Source organism: Micromys minutus (assembly GCF_963924665.1).
Source record: "Micromys minutus genome assembly, chromosome: 1".
Lineage (NCBI taxonomy): Eukaryota > Metazoa > Chordata > Mammalia > Rodentia > Muridae > Micromys > Micromys minutus.
The window spans coordinates 145,286,088-145,303,137 of NC_137969.1; the positions used below are offsets into that span (position 1 = coordinate 145,286,088).

The 17,050-nt window shown below is 47.2% G+C and overlaps 1 protein-coding gene across 1 annotated transcript; it reads right to left on the reverse strand.

Moving 5' to 3' along the window:
• Positions 1-467: 467 nt before the first annotated feature.
• Positions 468-16,349, reverse strand: NAAA (N-acylethanolamine acid amidase). The gene is made up of 11 exons (XM_080917792.1): positions 16,093-16,349; positions 15,130-15,294; positions 12,883-13,009; positions 9,007-9,097; positions 6,804-6,880; positions 5,382-5,554; positions 5,199-5,261; positions 4,304-4,370; positions 3,749-3,777; positions 1,645-1,722; positions 468-1,042 (listed from the first exon to the last, which is right to left on the reverse strand). Exons 1-10 carry the CDS (start codon positions 16,311-16,313, stop codon positions 1,647-1,649), a joined length of 1,089 nt encoding a protein of 362 aa, XP_080773918.1. The 5' UTR covers positions 16,314-16,349; the 3' UTR covers positions 468-1,042; positions 1,645-1,646.
• Between the last annotated feature and the right edge of the window lie 701 nt (positions 16,350-17,050).

The window sequence follows — 17,050 nt, forward strand, 5'->3', positions numbered from 1 at the left end:
ATTTGGAAGTGGCTGGCAGTGGTTCGCCTCGTGCTCCAGCAGGGGCGGATACTTTCTGAGATGGTGTGATGTTTAGAATTCTGGGGACTTTTTAGAGCGTGGATAAATGCTAGAACCCAGATGGATGGGTTGTTGGTTGATTGCTGTTGGTTGTAGTTAAGTCAAAACAAGAAGAAGAAACTAAATATCCTGATGGCAAAGATCAAACTTGCCCAAAGGGACTTGACACCCCTAATCATCAGGAAGTAGTCTAAAGATGACGTTACTCCCTTTCCCCTCTATCCTTTTCTATATAGTTTTTAGGGGGCTGAAAGGTGGAAGAAAAAGAACCCACAAAGAAAAAAAATGCAGCTAGAATTTTTTGACATTTTATTAACAAACGATAAAGAATGACAGGAAATTACTTGGTGTCATATAATTTTCAAAAGTAGTAAGAAATTAGTTTTATTTTTTAATAAGGCCCACATTTTAAAAAAAAATATATTAGACGTTTACAAAAAAATGAGTTTTCACTATATGGAAACACAAAATCAAAGGTCAGAGGAACATACCTTCAAGCAAATTCTACTCAAATTAGAGGTTTCCACTCTTCAGAGAAAACTTTGGTTGGTTTATCTATGTTTTATTTACTTAGTGGTTGTAAACTCTGCTACTGAACCTCATCCCAGCCTTAGAAGAAACTTTCTTAAGGGCTTCTCCACAAGGTGTCCCTCCCCATGACAGCCATCTTGTCCAGTCCCGTCTTCAGTGGAAAAGCAGGAATGAGAATACAGAACCACAGGAAACTTGTCGAGTGCAGCCTGACCTCTGTGTGTTGTGCACGGTGTGTTCAAGCCAAGGGTGGGTTGTTGGTGAAGGTCAAGGGGACCAGGAAGTCAGGAAGGTGCAAGGGCTACTCTCCTCTTCCTCCAGACATGTGCCGAGACGTCTTCCTCTCCACAAGGCGGGAAAGCTCCAAGAAGAGGGAGTATGCATTACTCAGGAAACGGCACAAAACTTCCAGTCTTGGTCTTTTATATGCAGCTTTTAGACAATAAATCACCTGGTAGGAAAGAAAAGAAAAAGGACATGCTTTTAATTCTAACAGTAATGTTTTTTACGTTCCCATGGTAAAAGATTAACCTATCAGACCAGGCTTCCCAGTTCAGACACCTAAGCAGAAGAGCCCTGACCACCGGTGCTGTCCAGAGGTGGAGTCCAGGGTCACAGGAAGGAGACTCCTGTCTCTTTCCCTTTCCCCATGGGCTCACTGGTGCCTTCAGGTAAATTCTGTAGAGGTCCTTAGCCTTCGGGATCTGCCTTCTGATGCCCAAAGTGGACCTCAACACTGCTCTGGAGACACACAGGTCCTCCTAAATATCTGCCCCTCCACAGGCGAGAGAGGAGGTACCAGCCGGTCTTGAGAACAGGGTATGTTAAGGGGCGCTGGGCAGAAACACAGGGAGATTTCGGTGTTATATAAACTCCCTAAAATAAAATGCCTACTGACTGGGTATCAAATGATAAATGCTTGTCAGAGTCTGTACCGTCCTTTCAAGTCTTAGGCGGGTCACCACTGTCTCTGAGAAGCCTTTGCCATTTTACCCAAACAGTAACAGGCTGTGGAGTCCTTTGAAGCACGGGCACACCCACTCGCCTGCTCACCTTCAGCTCGGGTTTCTGATCATGGTCATGTACTTGTCGGGCTCGGCAGCGCTCATCACCGTACTATAAATTGTGTAGCTGAAATAAGACAAATTCTTACTGTTAGCATTCTAAGCTCCGCCCCACAGTTACCTGGCAACAGTCGGGTATGCTCCGCCCCACAGTTACCTGGCAACAGTCGGGTAAGCCTGACACTATAAAAGGGGCTCCTTGCCCCCTTGCTCTCTTGCTCCTTTCTTGCTCTTGCCTTCCTGCCCCACTCTCTCCCCTTCCCTTTCCTCCTCTCTCTCCACGTGCTCATGGCCGCCCTCTACCTCGCCATTCTCTCTCTTTGCTTCTGTCTCTGTCTGTCTGTCTGTCTCTCTCTCTGCCTTTCCCTTCCTCTACTATCTTCTTAACCGCCCCCCCCCCCATGCCCTGAGTAAACTCTATTCCATACTACACTGTCCCGTGGCTGGTCCCTCGGGGGGGGGGGGGAGGATGCCTCAGCATTGACCTGCGGAAGCACCCCCTTCCCCCATACCCGACCACACCTCCACAGAATAAATCCCTGTCTCAAACTTACAGATGTGTCTCCTTCCCTAATATGATGCCCTCCTGCATCTCCTTGGATACAGGATAAGGATGCAAAGAGGAAGAATGTTAAAAACATAAACCAAGAGATCTAAGCGGGTTTTCTTCCTATTTTGAAACACCATTGAAAGCCGAGTCAGACTTCTAAACTCTGATTCCTCAGAGCTCATGCTGTGGTCGTGAGTGGCAGTCAGCCCCTTAGTGAAACTACCTCTAACAGGGCCACTGCCTATTCTTTGCTTGAAAAGAACCCCTCCCCAACTTCTTGTACAACTGCCCTTTAGGGCAAACTAAGTTTCCTGTGGCTTTCCCCTTATCTCCAGGCCAGAGAAACCCTAGCTCGCACACTGCCACAGTCAAGACCACCACGGGCTAAAAGAGGGAGGAATAATACTTAATAATATCAACAATAATAGAAAAACAATATTTAAATTTTTTTATTGTTTTGTTTTTTGAGACAGGGTTTTTCTGTGTAGCTGGCCTGAAACTCACAGAGCAGCTCCTCCTGCCTGTGCCTCCCAAGACATAGGTCACCACCACTTGGCTAACGATATTTTTCAAAACCAAAAGAATAGAGACATAGAAAGAAAGAAAGAAAGAAAGAAAGAAAGAAAGAAAGAAAGAAAGAAAGAAAGAAAGAAGGAAAGAAAAGAAACATGGCAGTAAGCTGTCAGCAGGAGGAGGGGGAGGGGAAGCGTGAGAGTGAGGGGCAGAAACTTGAAGGTGACAGACCCTTAGTCCTTAAGGGACTTAGGAGGACTGTCTGTGTGCAGACTGAGGGGCAAACATGTCACTACCCACCTCCTTCCACGATCCTGGTTACCCCATCCTCTTGGCTTTGTTTGGATTTCTTGAATTTCTCACCTGATTGCGGTATGTTTACCTGCCTCTCCTCCTCAAACTAGAGCATCTGTCCCCTTTGCTTTGCTTGCTATCACTTCCGTCAAGGATATCTCCCCCCCCCCCTGCACCCCTCAACCCCACTTCTGTTGCCCCTGCCATTTCCCCATCCACCTTGTGCCTTCCCCCAACCCAGGGTGTGTGTGAAGTTGTAACACTTTGCTTTGGATCACTGCTCTCCCCTCCTCCCCTCTGCACTCGGCCCTCTATCGGGGCGCGCAGGGGGGGGGGGGTTGGAGGAGTGCCTATCTGGAAACTGGTGCTTACCTAAACTCAACTACTTCCGCTTCAAGGCTTAACCCTGCAGAACCAGAATGGGGACGGAGAGCAGCCAGACCACGCCCTCACCAGGAGGAGCTCTGGATGTCGGACTCCACTTTTTCTCTATGTAAATCTAGCTGACTGCGGTCCCTTGAAGACCGGCTCTGACTCACAGAGCTCTTCATTCCTATCCAGCATGCTGATGGAAACTCCCCTCTCTGCTTTTCCCCAGTACGCCTGTCGGACAGGTGGCTGGGCTAGCTTTTGGAGGCTGATAGTGCCGGGGCTTTTGGTCTGAAACTCGGGTTACCTGGCCATAGTAACAATTTTCCTGGTGAAAGTAAACAGCTAGGCCGAACATGCAACTTACTTGTTATAAACAGGAAACACGGATAAAACCTGCATAGGAAAAAAATCAGATTATGAAAATATTAAAAGATAGAAGAAACACATGTAGAGTATGTATAAGAACATAATCACTGGCCCTGCGAGATGGCTCAGCAGGTAAAGGAGCTTGCTGCAAAGTCTACCAAGCCTGAAGACCCGAGTTCAATCCCTGGAACCCACATGGTAGAAAGAGAAAACCAACTCCTATAAATTGCTCTTTGACCTTCTGTGTCTAGTGTGGTATGAGCATTAGCATGTACAGACACACAGACACACAGACACACACACACACACATACACTTCTTATAACTGAAAGGAAAAAGAGATCCACTTAACACCTCAGTGTATCTCAGGATAATTCAGAACATATGAAGACAGACTTAGATGAAGGCAGACGTACTCTGATCTATACAGAGCCAAATTCAGACACCATGTAGCTTTAAAGATGTTTTCAACAGTATAAAACTTTTGTGGCAACATTTTTCCTAATTTTAGAGGAGGTTCACACCCCAGGTTAGGTAAACATTGAAAGAATTACCTGGAAGAGGGTCTCCAGACTGAGGTGAGCTTGCCCTGTGGCATTCAGGGCTTTGATGGCTGGTGTTCTATAAAAACAATGGGCAACGGTCACCAGGTGCATATGGAAACCCTGAATCTCAGATGTCATTTTGAGAGGCCCAGTCCAAGGCCCAGACTCTCCTCAAAACAGATTCTGGTTCCTAAGCTTCCTCCCTGTGTCCACTGGGTCCCACTGTGGTGGGGTTCATTCCACTACACACCCTCAACCTGGTGCTCAAGAGAAGTGGGTCAGTAGCTGCAGAAATCAACTTGCCAACCTTGCAGGGCAACAGAGATTAGGGAGGTGGACTTACTTCCTGGAGCCAGATGACTCATGGTGTTTCTACATTAGAAAGGGCCATGCAAGCCCTTGTACCCGCCGGGTAATTGACTAATTGGTTTATGGGAAATTACTTCCTTCCCAATAAAGCCTTACAACTTGGTAGCCCATTAGTCAGTCCTTCCCTTTCACTTACAGTAGATGAGCAAAGGCCCCAGTGGCCCCACAGAGTCATTGATGGGGTTCATGATAGGATTCGGTGCTCCTTGACCCGGAAGCCAGGGCTAACTTCATCCCTCTAGCTAATACCAACTACCAAGAGTTCCCCCTCCCCACTCCCACTCCCCCCACTACTCCTCTATACCCTGGAGAGAGGCCAGGTGTATTTTCTGGAAGGAGACAGCACCTGAGGTCTCTCCGTGTCCTGTTGTAGGAAGGGGACAGTCTCTTGACCGTGAGAAACATTGGAAGTCGGTGTGCAGGGCTCTAACCCCAGCACCAGGGAGGCTGAGACAAGTGGCTTACTCCGAATTTGAGGCTAGCCTAGTAAGAGCCTTTATCAATGAAACAGAACAGAAGAACAGAAAGAGTCTACCTTCGGTCATCCCTCTTGGGTACAGGCTTCCAGTGGTCATAATTTGTCTCAACTCGGAACCACCTGCAGGTAGAGGGCACTAACGTGTCTTATCCAGCAACACTTAGAAGAAATACGAAATATAAAAATAGCTCCTACTTCAGCAAATGAAAGACTTGACAAAGATACTGTAACTCTACTTACGCTCCATTCAGAGGGTCAAGAGGCCAAATGTCTGCAGGGCCACCTCTGTCTCTGGTGATGACTACTCCCTCCTGGGGCGATGTACCCCCAACAATGTAATAAACATCAGCAATGAGGGGAGTCTTGGCCAGAGAGTAAACAGCTGTTTCAAAGTTTTCTGACTCACTCAGGGTCTAAACAGAAAGACAAACCAGTGTGGCAACCTCATCCAAGGGAAAGGCCCATATTGCAGGGCACACATTCCAAAGTGTAACCTCCCTAAGCTAAGCCAGGGCTGTAACCTGTAACTCTTCTGGCTTTATCCTGTTGTCATGGGGACTTCTAAGGGCAAAACAAAACAACAGTGACAAACTCCTCAGCTTTCCAACAGCAGCAGGAATGTCTCTAGGGCATCTTGTCAGCCATGGCTCACCTAGTCACTGGGCTCACCTAGACTTGGTAAGAGACACACCACACCTCCACTCATGTTATCCCCGTTGCCACTGTCTGAACCCTGCTCTGGAGTGGGCAATGTGTTAGAGAATGTTACTTTCCAGTAACACAAAGACACCACCAGGCAACGGTGACACGGTAGAGAACCCATCTTGAGCATAAGAGCTCAAGGATCAAGGGACAAACCTGATGGGGTGGTGGAGCGGTTGTGGGACTGAGTTCCAGGCCAACGAACTCAACTGGCAATGGCTTGGAATTGTGGCATTGTGACACTGAATGAGGAGACACGCTAAGTCTGTGAAGAGGCTAGCAGTGAAGAGGGTCACTTTCCAACTGCCCGCTTCTGTTTGGGCTCCTTCGCTAAACCGGAACCGGAACCGCCAGGAACAACCTGCAGCGGTCCCTCCGCCCCCTCCACCTTTACATCACTCCTGGTCACTTTCTGAGAGGAAGACATTTTACAGTCGCTATCCTATTTAAGACATAGAGAAGTATGAGGATGGGAAAGGGGCCAGACGACAGGACATTTCAGAAGCTAGGGTCACCAGAGGCTCTCCCGCATGGCGCGTAAGCCACAAGACCCTGACAAGGCATCGCGAGTTCCCAGCCTGGTACATATTGCTGGAAAGATGAGATTTTTTATTATTCTGTTTACACTTATTTCGTGTGTCTTCTCTACGTCTCCATTCACCCCTTCCTTTCCCCCTTCCTCTTCCCTGCGTCTCTGTAGAGATCAAAGCTGAGCTGTGTATAAACCACACCGGATTGTGTCTATCCCAATAGTACAGCACCGGCTAAAACCTGCCCTTATTACCGTTATGCAGGACCCAGCTTTATTGCCGTTGGAAACACAAGATGGATTGGAAACACTAAAATGCTTCTTCTTAGGGGACAGGGGTCATGCGAAGGAGTCAAAGCGTGGTGGAGGGAAGCCACGACACTGTTTAAAGGAGCCTGTGGGCGGGGGCGGGGTCTACACTAGCTACTCACTTTGCGAATGAGCCAGCTGACCGGAGAGTGTCCCAGGGAAAGCGCTGCGATCATATTCTCCCACCACCAGCCTTTGTCTGCGCGCATAAAGAAGCATCAATCAGCCCATGGTTCAAACACCATCCGCATGAAAAATAATCTTAATTAATAACTTTTTAAATTCCATTTATTTACATAATTTTACTGTGCATTTAGGTGAGGGTGCACGCATGCCACAGCGTGTACGTGGGTGTCAGAGGACAACCTGCAAGAATCAGTTTTCTTCTGCCACTATGTGGGTCCCGGGGATCAAACTCTGATCCTCAGACTTGGTTGCAAGTACCTCTACCTTGCTGAGTCATGTAGCTGGCCCCCATTCGCAAAATTGTGTTCTTTCCAATATTACAAGATAATGTGAGGAAATTTCAGCTAATGAAGAGGATTTTACTAGTGTCCAGCTTTCAAAGGCATGAATTTCTTCCTTAAAATGTGTATGTTTGTGTATGTATATATGTATATATTAGTGTGGGGGTGGGGGTCAAGGGCATGTGTCCATGTGCCACAGTCTATGTGTGGAGGTGAAAGGTTATCTTGAGAGAGGTCCTCTCTTCCATCTGAGTCCCAAGGATCCAGGTCACTAGGCTGGACAAGAAGTGTCTTTGCTGGCTGATTATACACAAGTGAATGTATCTATTCATACAATGACTATAGATGCCTAATAAACAAAAACGAGCAGATATGCACTGACTTTTCTTTTTTCCTCTTTTCCCTCTTTTAATTTTTTTGAGATAGGATCTTCCTATGTAGTCCTAGTCGGACTTCTAACCGGATATTCTTCTGCCTCAGCCTCCCGGTATTGGGTTCAGACGTGAGCCACCATGCTGACCAGCACCTCTTAGCCTTGTCATGCTGTGGCTGAAACTCAGATTCATTTATGACATTTGAATAGATACATGAGGATAAAAAGCTGATTACTGTGGGGGGAGGGTGGAGAAAGAGAGAGTATGAGAGAGTGTGGGGGGGGGAGAGAGGGAGGGTGAAGCCCTATCCAAATGAATCAATAATGGCTTGATGTTAGTCAGGGGTCATCAGGTGAGGAATGTCATATGCATGCTTTGTTCTCCTTAGCACCAAGTCCCTAGGGACAGCTGAAAGAGGCCTGAGCAATGTTGCCTTGAGGTTTGGGCAATGATGTGAAGTTGTTAGCAAACAGAAGGACTCAAGGAACTGGCTCCGGTCCGGGAGATCAGCCTGAGAAATGCCTCTTACTCCCATCTGCTACCCTTTCATTTTGTAACCTCAGTTTCCAGCCCTGTATCCTGTGTGGCCTCTAGGATCAGCTCTGCCTGCTTCAGTGAGATGTCTGAGCACCCACCTCCATGTTAAATCCAAGAGGTTCATAAATGTTGCTTGTGGACAGGAAAACAGATCTCTGGGTGAATTCAATAGCTCCTCAGTGTTCTTCTGACTCTGTATAAACCCAACACAGTCTAATCTGTACTGAGAAGCCAAAGTAAGGGTCAAAAACATAACCCTGGCCTAGGCATGGCAGTGGGGTCTGCAATTCCAGCATTTAGGAGGCTGATGCAAGAGGGTCCTAGTGTTTTGTGGGGGGAGTGGGGAGGAAAGGAGAGGGAGGGAGTGACACAGACAGACAGAAGACATACACAGGAGGAAAGAGAAGACAGGGAAGACACACGCACAGAGAGATGGAGAGGGAGAGAGACAAAGAGCAGAGACAGAGAGATTTGTTTACTCTTCAGCCTAAAACTCTCCTATGGCTTCTAGTCTGCTTAAAATCCCAGATGCTCGTTAAGGTCACAGTGTCCTCACATTTCCAGTGTCTTCCCTGCTGTAACTTCTCAGATTTTGTCTCATTTCTGTGACGTACCAACAGTGATACCTGTGGCCTTTTTAGTGACTTTCAGACCACCCAGATGATCTCTGGCCTCTGCAGACCCAGACTAGGATCACAAGGGTCAGGGAAAGCTCCTCCCCCTCCCCTGTGCCTCTGTGCCTGCATCAGCCCTTCTTCACTCCTGTGGTTCTAACCAGCACCAGAGATCACCCTCAGCACTCACAGACTGTTTCTCCTCAGTGAGTGGAAATCCCTGGTGCTGGAAGGTTCCTTCCATAGATTCTGCTGGTTGAGCCAGTGAAGGAAGCACCCAGAAAACCTCGACAAGGATTTGATTTTAAAGGCTCAAGAGTTTGTTTTAATTACCTCGTTCGTCACCAGAAATTGTAAACTTGTGTGGACTTTGACCTGTCCACAGTCCCACATAGCCAACGAAAGTGGTCCCTGTGAATGCAATCTGAAATTGGAAAAAAAAAAAAAAAAAAAAAAAAAAGTCATTGCCATCCAAAGAATATGTGCTGAAATCCCTTAGTTTCCCTGCCCTCTCCTGCATTTTCGGTACTGAGCTGTTGTTGAGACAGGGTTTTACTATGTAGGCCACGCTGGCCTCAAACTCAGAGATCTGCTTACCTCTGCCTCTCCTGAGTGCTGGGATTAAAAGTGTATGCCACCATACCCAGCTTCCTGGGTGGTTTTGTTTTTTTAGAGGTTTGAATGTAACAGAATTAAGCTCTGAAACAGCATTCTAGAACAAAAGTTCTGAGCCAAGTTGGGGGAAGTGTCCATGGGCAGAATTCAGCAAATGATTGATCACCCACCCACCCATCTATCTATCTATCTATCTATCTATCTATCTATCTATCTATCTATCTATCTATCTATCCATCTATCAATCTATCTACTTACCTGTTCTATCTATCTATCCAGGTTTTTTGAGACAGGGTTTCCCTGTGTAGCCCTGACTGTTCTGAAACTGACTCTGTAGACCAGGCTGGCCAACTCAGAGATGGACCTGCCTCTGCCTCCCAGTGCTGGGATTAAAGGTACCTACCCCCATGCCTGGTTCTTCAAACTGCTTTTTAGTAAATGTGCTTGGCAAAGACAAGAAGTAATGGCAGTGTCCGGGACTATCAGTGGACCTTGCTGGTTCTTGCACACAGTGACAGTGGTTACAGACATAGGACTCACAACACCATCCACAGTGTTGCTACACAGGTGTCATAATAGTTACTAGACTTGCTGCTCAATCAGACTACTAAAAATTTAACTTAACAGATCGTTTCTAACCCTTTGCGTTCTGTGTGTCTATGAAACTTTATTCACCTAAAAGACTTCCCTACTGAGAGTAGCAAATGGAGTCTGACTGGAAACTTGTTTTGAGCTCATGAGACAGGCAGTCAGTCTATAGGTAAGCTTTGTGGAGTTAAGGACGTGCAGGCCATGTGGGGGACAAGTGGGACAGCTCGCCAGTGACAGCCACTTACAGTTTAAACGCTTTAAAAACCATCCTGCACCCAGCTTTCGTGTAGCCCCTAAGCGCCTCACAGTAAACCAAGCCAAGCTGCAGTGGCTGAAAGATACCTCTGGCAACAATCTTCAGTACCAGACTTTTTTATTCAAGGAAGAATTTAGGGGGCTTGAGAGATGGCTCAGTGGTTAAGAGCACTGACTGCGCTTCCTGAATTCAATCCCAGCAACCACATGGTGGCTCACAACCATCTGTAATGGGATCTGATGCCCTCTTCTGCTGTGTCTGAATACAGTTACAGTGTATTTATAATAAATCAAATAAATAAACCTTAAAGAAAAGAAAACAGCATTTGCTCATCTTCCAGAGGACATGAGTTCAGTTCCAGCCCCACATGGTGGCTCATGGTTGATTTCAACCCCAGTTCTATGGGATGTGCAACCATATATACTTGGTCCCACAGATATACACATAAAATAATAAACCTTAACAAAACACAAAACACAAAATCTCTAAAGCCCCTTTACAATGCAACCATGGGGAAAACAAAAGGAATCCAAAAATCTCACATCATTCACATGATGCCCTCAGCCCTAAGGGGACACACCCTCACTCCAGAGGAGGCAGGAACAAAGTTAGGAAACCCAAACCACATTCTTCTTGCAATCACAGTTCAGAGAGACTGTAAGGTGTCTTTCTTTTTGTCTCTAGATAAAAGTACCTCCCAACAAGTTCTCCCAAGGCAGTTAAGATAAACCCAAGATGATTCCAATCTAACTGTGGCTGAACTATGGCTCCCAGGAAAAGCCCAGCAGGGCTGCAGGCTGACATCTGGTCCCACGTGGTTTAGGGCACATGAATCTGTTAGGCCTGGTGTGTCCCTGCTGAACCATGTCTCCAGCCCTGTACAACCTGCTCCGAATTTAGCAAAACCATTTTCTGACTTGAACAACACCCAGGTGTGAGCTGCATGGGTTTGGGAACAGTCACTAAGTGCCACAAACAAAGCCACTGCACAGACTATTCCCGTAGGATCTGCAGCAGAAGCAGGAGCTAATGATCGAATAGATACTTCAGGCTGACTACATTTAATTCTTGGACTCAAAGATTATCTCCCTGTCCAGAGCACAGGAGAGCACACAGCAGCTGCCTCATCACTTCCTCATGACATTCTAAGAAGTGATTAGGGCGTGTGCAGAGAAGACAGCAGTTAAAAGTACTCGATGCTCTTGCAGAGGTCCTGGGTTTGGTTTTGAGAACCTGCTTAAGGCAGTTCACAACCATGGTAAGCCCAGTTCCAAGGGACCTGTGCCCCCTTCTGGCTCTCCAGACTCCTGTATTCCCGTGGTCTCACACATTTACACATGAAATAAAAATAATTAACAAATACACATCTTTAAAGAATTGATTTCGGATTTGTATTACCACTGCTTCTGCTTACAACTGTGCTTTGGAAGTGAACCTAAAAACAAACAAACAAAAAAACCAACGTTGATAATGTCAACGTAAGTGAACAAAATTGAGAAAGGAGAAACTTTCCTTAAATATTTCTGTATTGCTTAAATCTTTTCCGAGAGAAAGGTTTTCTCGATCAGGTGACCAAATGAGTATTCAGTAAATATGTTTCTATTATTGCTGAATCGACCACAAAATGCAAAGAACAAAGAGGATATAATCCTTGTCCTTACGGCCAAACCACGCCCTCCCATGCTCTTTGTGGTTCAGCAGCCATACACTTGGCACATCCCATTACCACTGACCAATGCCACTCTCTAGATGCGTCCAGTCACGTGACCATGGTAAATATTAGCTCCCAAAAGTGCCTGATGCCATGGAGGTCAAAAGAGCTGAACCCAGGTCCTATGTAAGAGCAGCCAGCGTCCTTAGCCACTGCCATCTCAGGATTTAGCCGCCGTTTATCCAGACCTACAACAAGCTTTACACAGAGGACTTCCTTTAATCTTAACAGCTACTTCCATGACGCAAATCTTAATGTCTTTGAGCTGGAGCCTCTGGAACCAAATCGAGTCATTCTCAATGGAAATGACAGAACCTTGAAACTGGGTGTCCCTCACCACTGCCCAACCCCTCCTGGTCCAGAAGCCACCTGAACAAGGAGACAAAGGAAGGTGCAGATTACACACAACCTTTACAAGACTGATCCCACCCCCAATCAATGTGCCTAAAGGAAACTGGCCTCTTTAAGGCCATGCCCCTGAAAACAACGACCGACCCTTCTTCCTATGGGCACAACTGGCATATACCTCTCTAGCTTTTTCACAGGAAGCTGATGGTTTGAAGATTATTTTAATCAAGGGAAGGAGGGCTTGTATGAGCCGCGGTGCATATATGGCCGTCAGAGGACAATTTCAATTTCATGTGACACACCTTGCCTTCCACGTTCCTTAAGGTAGGGTCTCTTATTCGCACTGTCTATGCCTGGCTAGCTGGCCTCTCTCAGAGCTTCCCATTGAAACACAGACATCTGCTGCCAAATCCAGCTTTGCATGGCTTTGAGATTCTGAACCCTGGTCATCACACTTGTACCGCAAGGACTTCATCCACTGAGCATCTTCTTCAACCTGCTGTTTGGCTCTTTCCGGGAGAAACACCTAAAGTTAGCAGACCTTTCAAAGGGCTCCTAGGCCAGACAAGACGCCTGCTGATTTCTGCATCTTGTTTGTGCGCATGACTGTTCCTGCCCCTGACCTCTGCATGTTGTGCGCATGGCTGTTCCTGCCCCTAATCTTTCCATCTCTCGAGCATGGCTGTACCTGCCCATTCTTTACAAACTGCACGTCTGCCGTCAGCTTTCGTAAGGTATTTCCAAAAGGGTAGTCCAGGTTCCGGCCATGGTAAATACGGCCTTGGGAGTCTTGGGCCACAATACTGGTGCAGAATCTGAGCAAAGAAAAAGTCCAGCATGAATGAAGGCAATAAAAACAAAGACAGTGAGACTTCTGTCTTTAAAACAAACCCTCAAAGCATCAGGGTGTCTTGATTATTGCTGGCATAAATGCTACAATGATATACTCTTGTACAAGAGTCTGGAACTACAGTTGCAGCTGGAAAATACAATTGGACACGACACATCTAGACCCTGTCATTAGCCCACAGCTTGCTGATACGGATATACCAACCAGAGTTTCATCTCCCCCACACCCCGTGGATACGCTCATCCCTCGGCTCGCGGGCACATTACCTATGAACATGTTACTATATAACCCAATTAGCTATCCTAAGCTACCCTGTCCCCATTATGCATTGTTAGAGCAAATACACACACACACACACACACACACACACACACACACATGCCAAAATACTAATTAAAAAAATTAAAAGGCACTTCAGGCTGGGCGTAGTGGCAGAAGTCTTTAAACCCAGAACTTGGGAAGCAGAGGCAGGTGGATTTTGTGAATTTGAGGCCAGCCTGGTCTACATACACAGTTTCCAGGCCTGACAGGGCTATCCTGCCACAAAAACCAATCTTTTAAACAAACTTTTCTGTATTACTGATTTTTCTGTCATGATTCAAGATTACTTTTTAAACGTTTTTCATTATTTTTTTAAGTTTAATTTTAAAATTAATCTTACTTTTATAATTAGGAAAAACAAGCACTACCTCACTGGTTTGTCCAAAGAAGAAAGCTTAGTGAGGTTTCTGAGCTTGACCTGGAAGGTTCAGGTAGGGTTGGGAACCCAGGTGAGTTGGTGAGTGGTTACGCTTGTAGTGCTCTCAAACTGGATTTTTCTAAATGGTGGCAAGGCAAACATCCTTGCCAAATCTTTTTCAGGCTTACCCTGGGACTCACCATCTAACAGGCTTGCTCAGACTCAGAGATTTTTTCCTGCCTCTTTGTCCCAAATGCCAGGACCACCACTCCCAGAATACAAATTTTTCAATGTGACCTCTCCTGCAGGTGCCCAGGAGACAATGACATGTCTCTATGTTGGGAGAGGTGCTTTGGACATGGCAAGACTTGTAGTGAGCAGCCTTGGAACTCACCAGCTACAGGACAGCCAGCAAGTGTCCCCTCAGAAGCTTGGTTTCCACAACACAAAAAAATCCTACCCCCCCCCACCAGCCCTGCAGGCAGCCTGAGGCCTGGAAGATTCAGGAGCGCATAGTTAGCACTCACACAACCAGCCTTCAGGAGAGCAAAGCATTTCCTACCTGAACCTGAGGGCGCTTTAAAAAGAAAATTAGGCAATTTAAGAAACACCTTAAAAGAAAAAAAAAAAAAAAAGAAATGGGGGGGGGGAGGGAGGAAGGGAGGGAGGGAGGGAAGGAAGGAAGGAAGGAAGGAAGGAAGGAAGGAAGACCTTAATCTGAGACACAAAATTAGAATCATTTCATTTTACTGGAACATTTGCTTTAATCTGCTTGCATCATGGACTCAATGAGATATGCTCTCTGATTTCTTCATTTAGTAAGCCACAAAAGAGGACAGTAAGGTTAACCAAGTCCCCTTTGAGCATGCGAGTTTAGCAGAAGCTCATTTCCCCAGAAAAAGCAATTAAAATGCTTCTTAGGAACTGTGCTCCTCTGAGATTGGAAAGTTGCTATAGTAAAATATTTTTAATTTTATTGAGAGAGAGAGAGAGAGAGAGAGAGAGAGAGAGAGAGAGAGAGAGAGAGAGAGAGAGAGAGAGAGAGAGAGAGATTCTCTGTGTAACAATCCCAGCTGTCCTGGAACTCCCTTTGTAGGCCAGGCTGGCCTTGAACTCATAGAGTTCGAGTGCCTGCCTCTACCTCCAGAACGTTGGAATCCTCTGGGCTGCCCCTCCTCCTCCTTTTTTTTTTTTTTTTTTTTTTTTTTTAAAAAGGTTTATTAATTATATTTGAGTACACTGTAGCTGTCTTCAGACACACCAGAAGAGGGCACCAGATCTAAGGTGACTTCCAAACTGTAGCCATTATCTTATCTCCAATCAAACATTTCCTCTTTGTAGGTGGTGTGAGTCCCCAAAAGGTGACAATTAATTGACTTCAACCCATCCTAGCCTGGGGCACTTACGCGGAAGCCTCATAGGCCAGGTTGACCAAGACACCCTCTGCCAGGCTGAGGTTGAGCGAGTCACAAATGCCGCGGATCTCGTCCGTGAAGGGCTGAGGCAGGAAGCTCTCCACCTTCCACACGATTTCTGCGATCATCTCGAGTACCCACTGGGGAACCCTGTCACTAGAAACGAAAAAGCACGAAGCTTGTTTCTCCTCTCAGAGCACGAACGGTGCACGTGTGCATGGGCGAGGGGAGAGGAATCTAGAGTATTTTCAGACCTGCCTGGTGCTGCTCCACCCCAGCGTCCAAACCAGAGGGAATAGACTGGGCACGGTAGTGCAGGGTTGTAATCCCAACTATTCAGGAGGCTGAGGCAGGAGGATTGTAAGTAAGGATAGCTTATGTTTTACAGCAAGATTTTCTTTCTTTTCCCCCCTCCCATCATGATATTTCTATTCATTATTTGGGAATTTCATACAGTGTATTGTGATCACACGTATTCCTCTCGGGTTCACCCCCTCACCTTTGCCCCGCCCCCTCAAAAACAAAACAAAACAAACCACCAGATCCAATTTATGTTGTCCGTATACTCCCAGAGAGATTTTCTAAATGAAAATTCTAAGGGCTGAGATACACCAAGTGGTAGAGCAACCACTGCCACCTCCAGTGCCAACCACCGTGAAGAGGAGGAAAGGCATCCAAGGCTCGTCGGGGATGAGGAGGCTCGTGGCTGCATGCCCCACGCTGCAGCTTAGCCGACTTGGGTGACACCTTGTGCGTTACCCTGACCCGGAAAACGTATGGTAGACCCACGCGCCACCCGGGAGACCCCGAACTTGAGAGCCGAATCGGCCTTGCAGTGTCAGCCACCCGCTGGGCGCCGCGCGGAGGACAAGGTGCAGCGGAGAGGGCAGGGGTGCAGCGCCGAGGGAAGAGCGGAGCGTGGCTGCAAGTTCACCGGACCTGTCCCGCGCTCACCCAATGACCTGCGCCACCGCGGCGCGCACGAAGTCCGGGTCGTAGTGCTGCAGCATAGGCAGCCAGCGCTGCTCCGGGGCCGCGTCCAGACTGACGTTGAAGAGAGGAGGAGTCCCGGGGACGACCGCGGACAGCCAGGGACCCGACAGCGACAACAGCAGCAACAGAGCCAGCGCCAGGTGCGCCCCATGGCACGCGGTGCGAGTGGCCGAGGTCCCCATGGCTCGGGCTGCTGAGGCCACCACCGGACCGAGGAGCCTTTGCTTTGCTGGGGAAGCGGAGTGGGAGGCAGGGGCGGTGCTGGCACTGAAGGCGGGGCCTGCGCTTGGTCGCTCCGCCTGGTCCTGAACCCAAGCGCTGACTTGGCCTCCAGCCCCAGCAGGATTCGGCTTCCTCCTCATTCACAACTAGAGGCCGTACCACACCTCTGCGGACTAAGAGTGCGAGCTTTTGCTAACTCAGAACAGTTGATTTATCATTGGGGATATGACTATGTAGCAAGTATTTATTGAAAATTAAAAATAAATTATTTTAATACTGAAAAAAAAAGAGTGCGAGCTTTGAAGTGTTTGTAGTATGTGGTATGTAAATGCAGTGGATGTAGTTAATAACCTGGTGATCCCTGCTACATGTAGGGCCTGGCCTCGCCCGAACCTTCCAGACTTCCCCAGATCATTGCTTCTGTCAATAGGACCTATCCTTAGGGAAGATGTGACATGAACTTTGTAGTTTGGTGACTCTATGCCTATATGACCAAGACCAAAGGACCCCAGGCCAGTCCACCCCAATGGCCTCTTGCTGAGATGGAACTAAACTGTACATTCAGTTTATCCAAATCTGTGAGCATCATGTTCAGTGAGACACCCTGCCTCAGTAAAAGGCAGCGGAAAGTAACAAAGACACCCAATGTCAGCCTCTATGCACACATACACATGTGCACGCCCCCACCACACACACC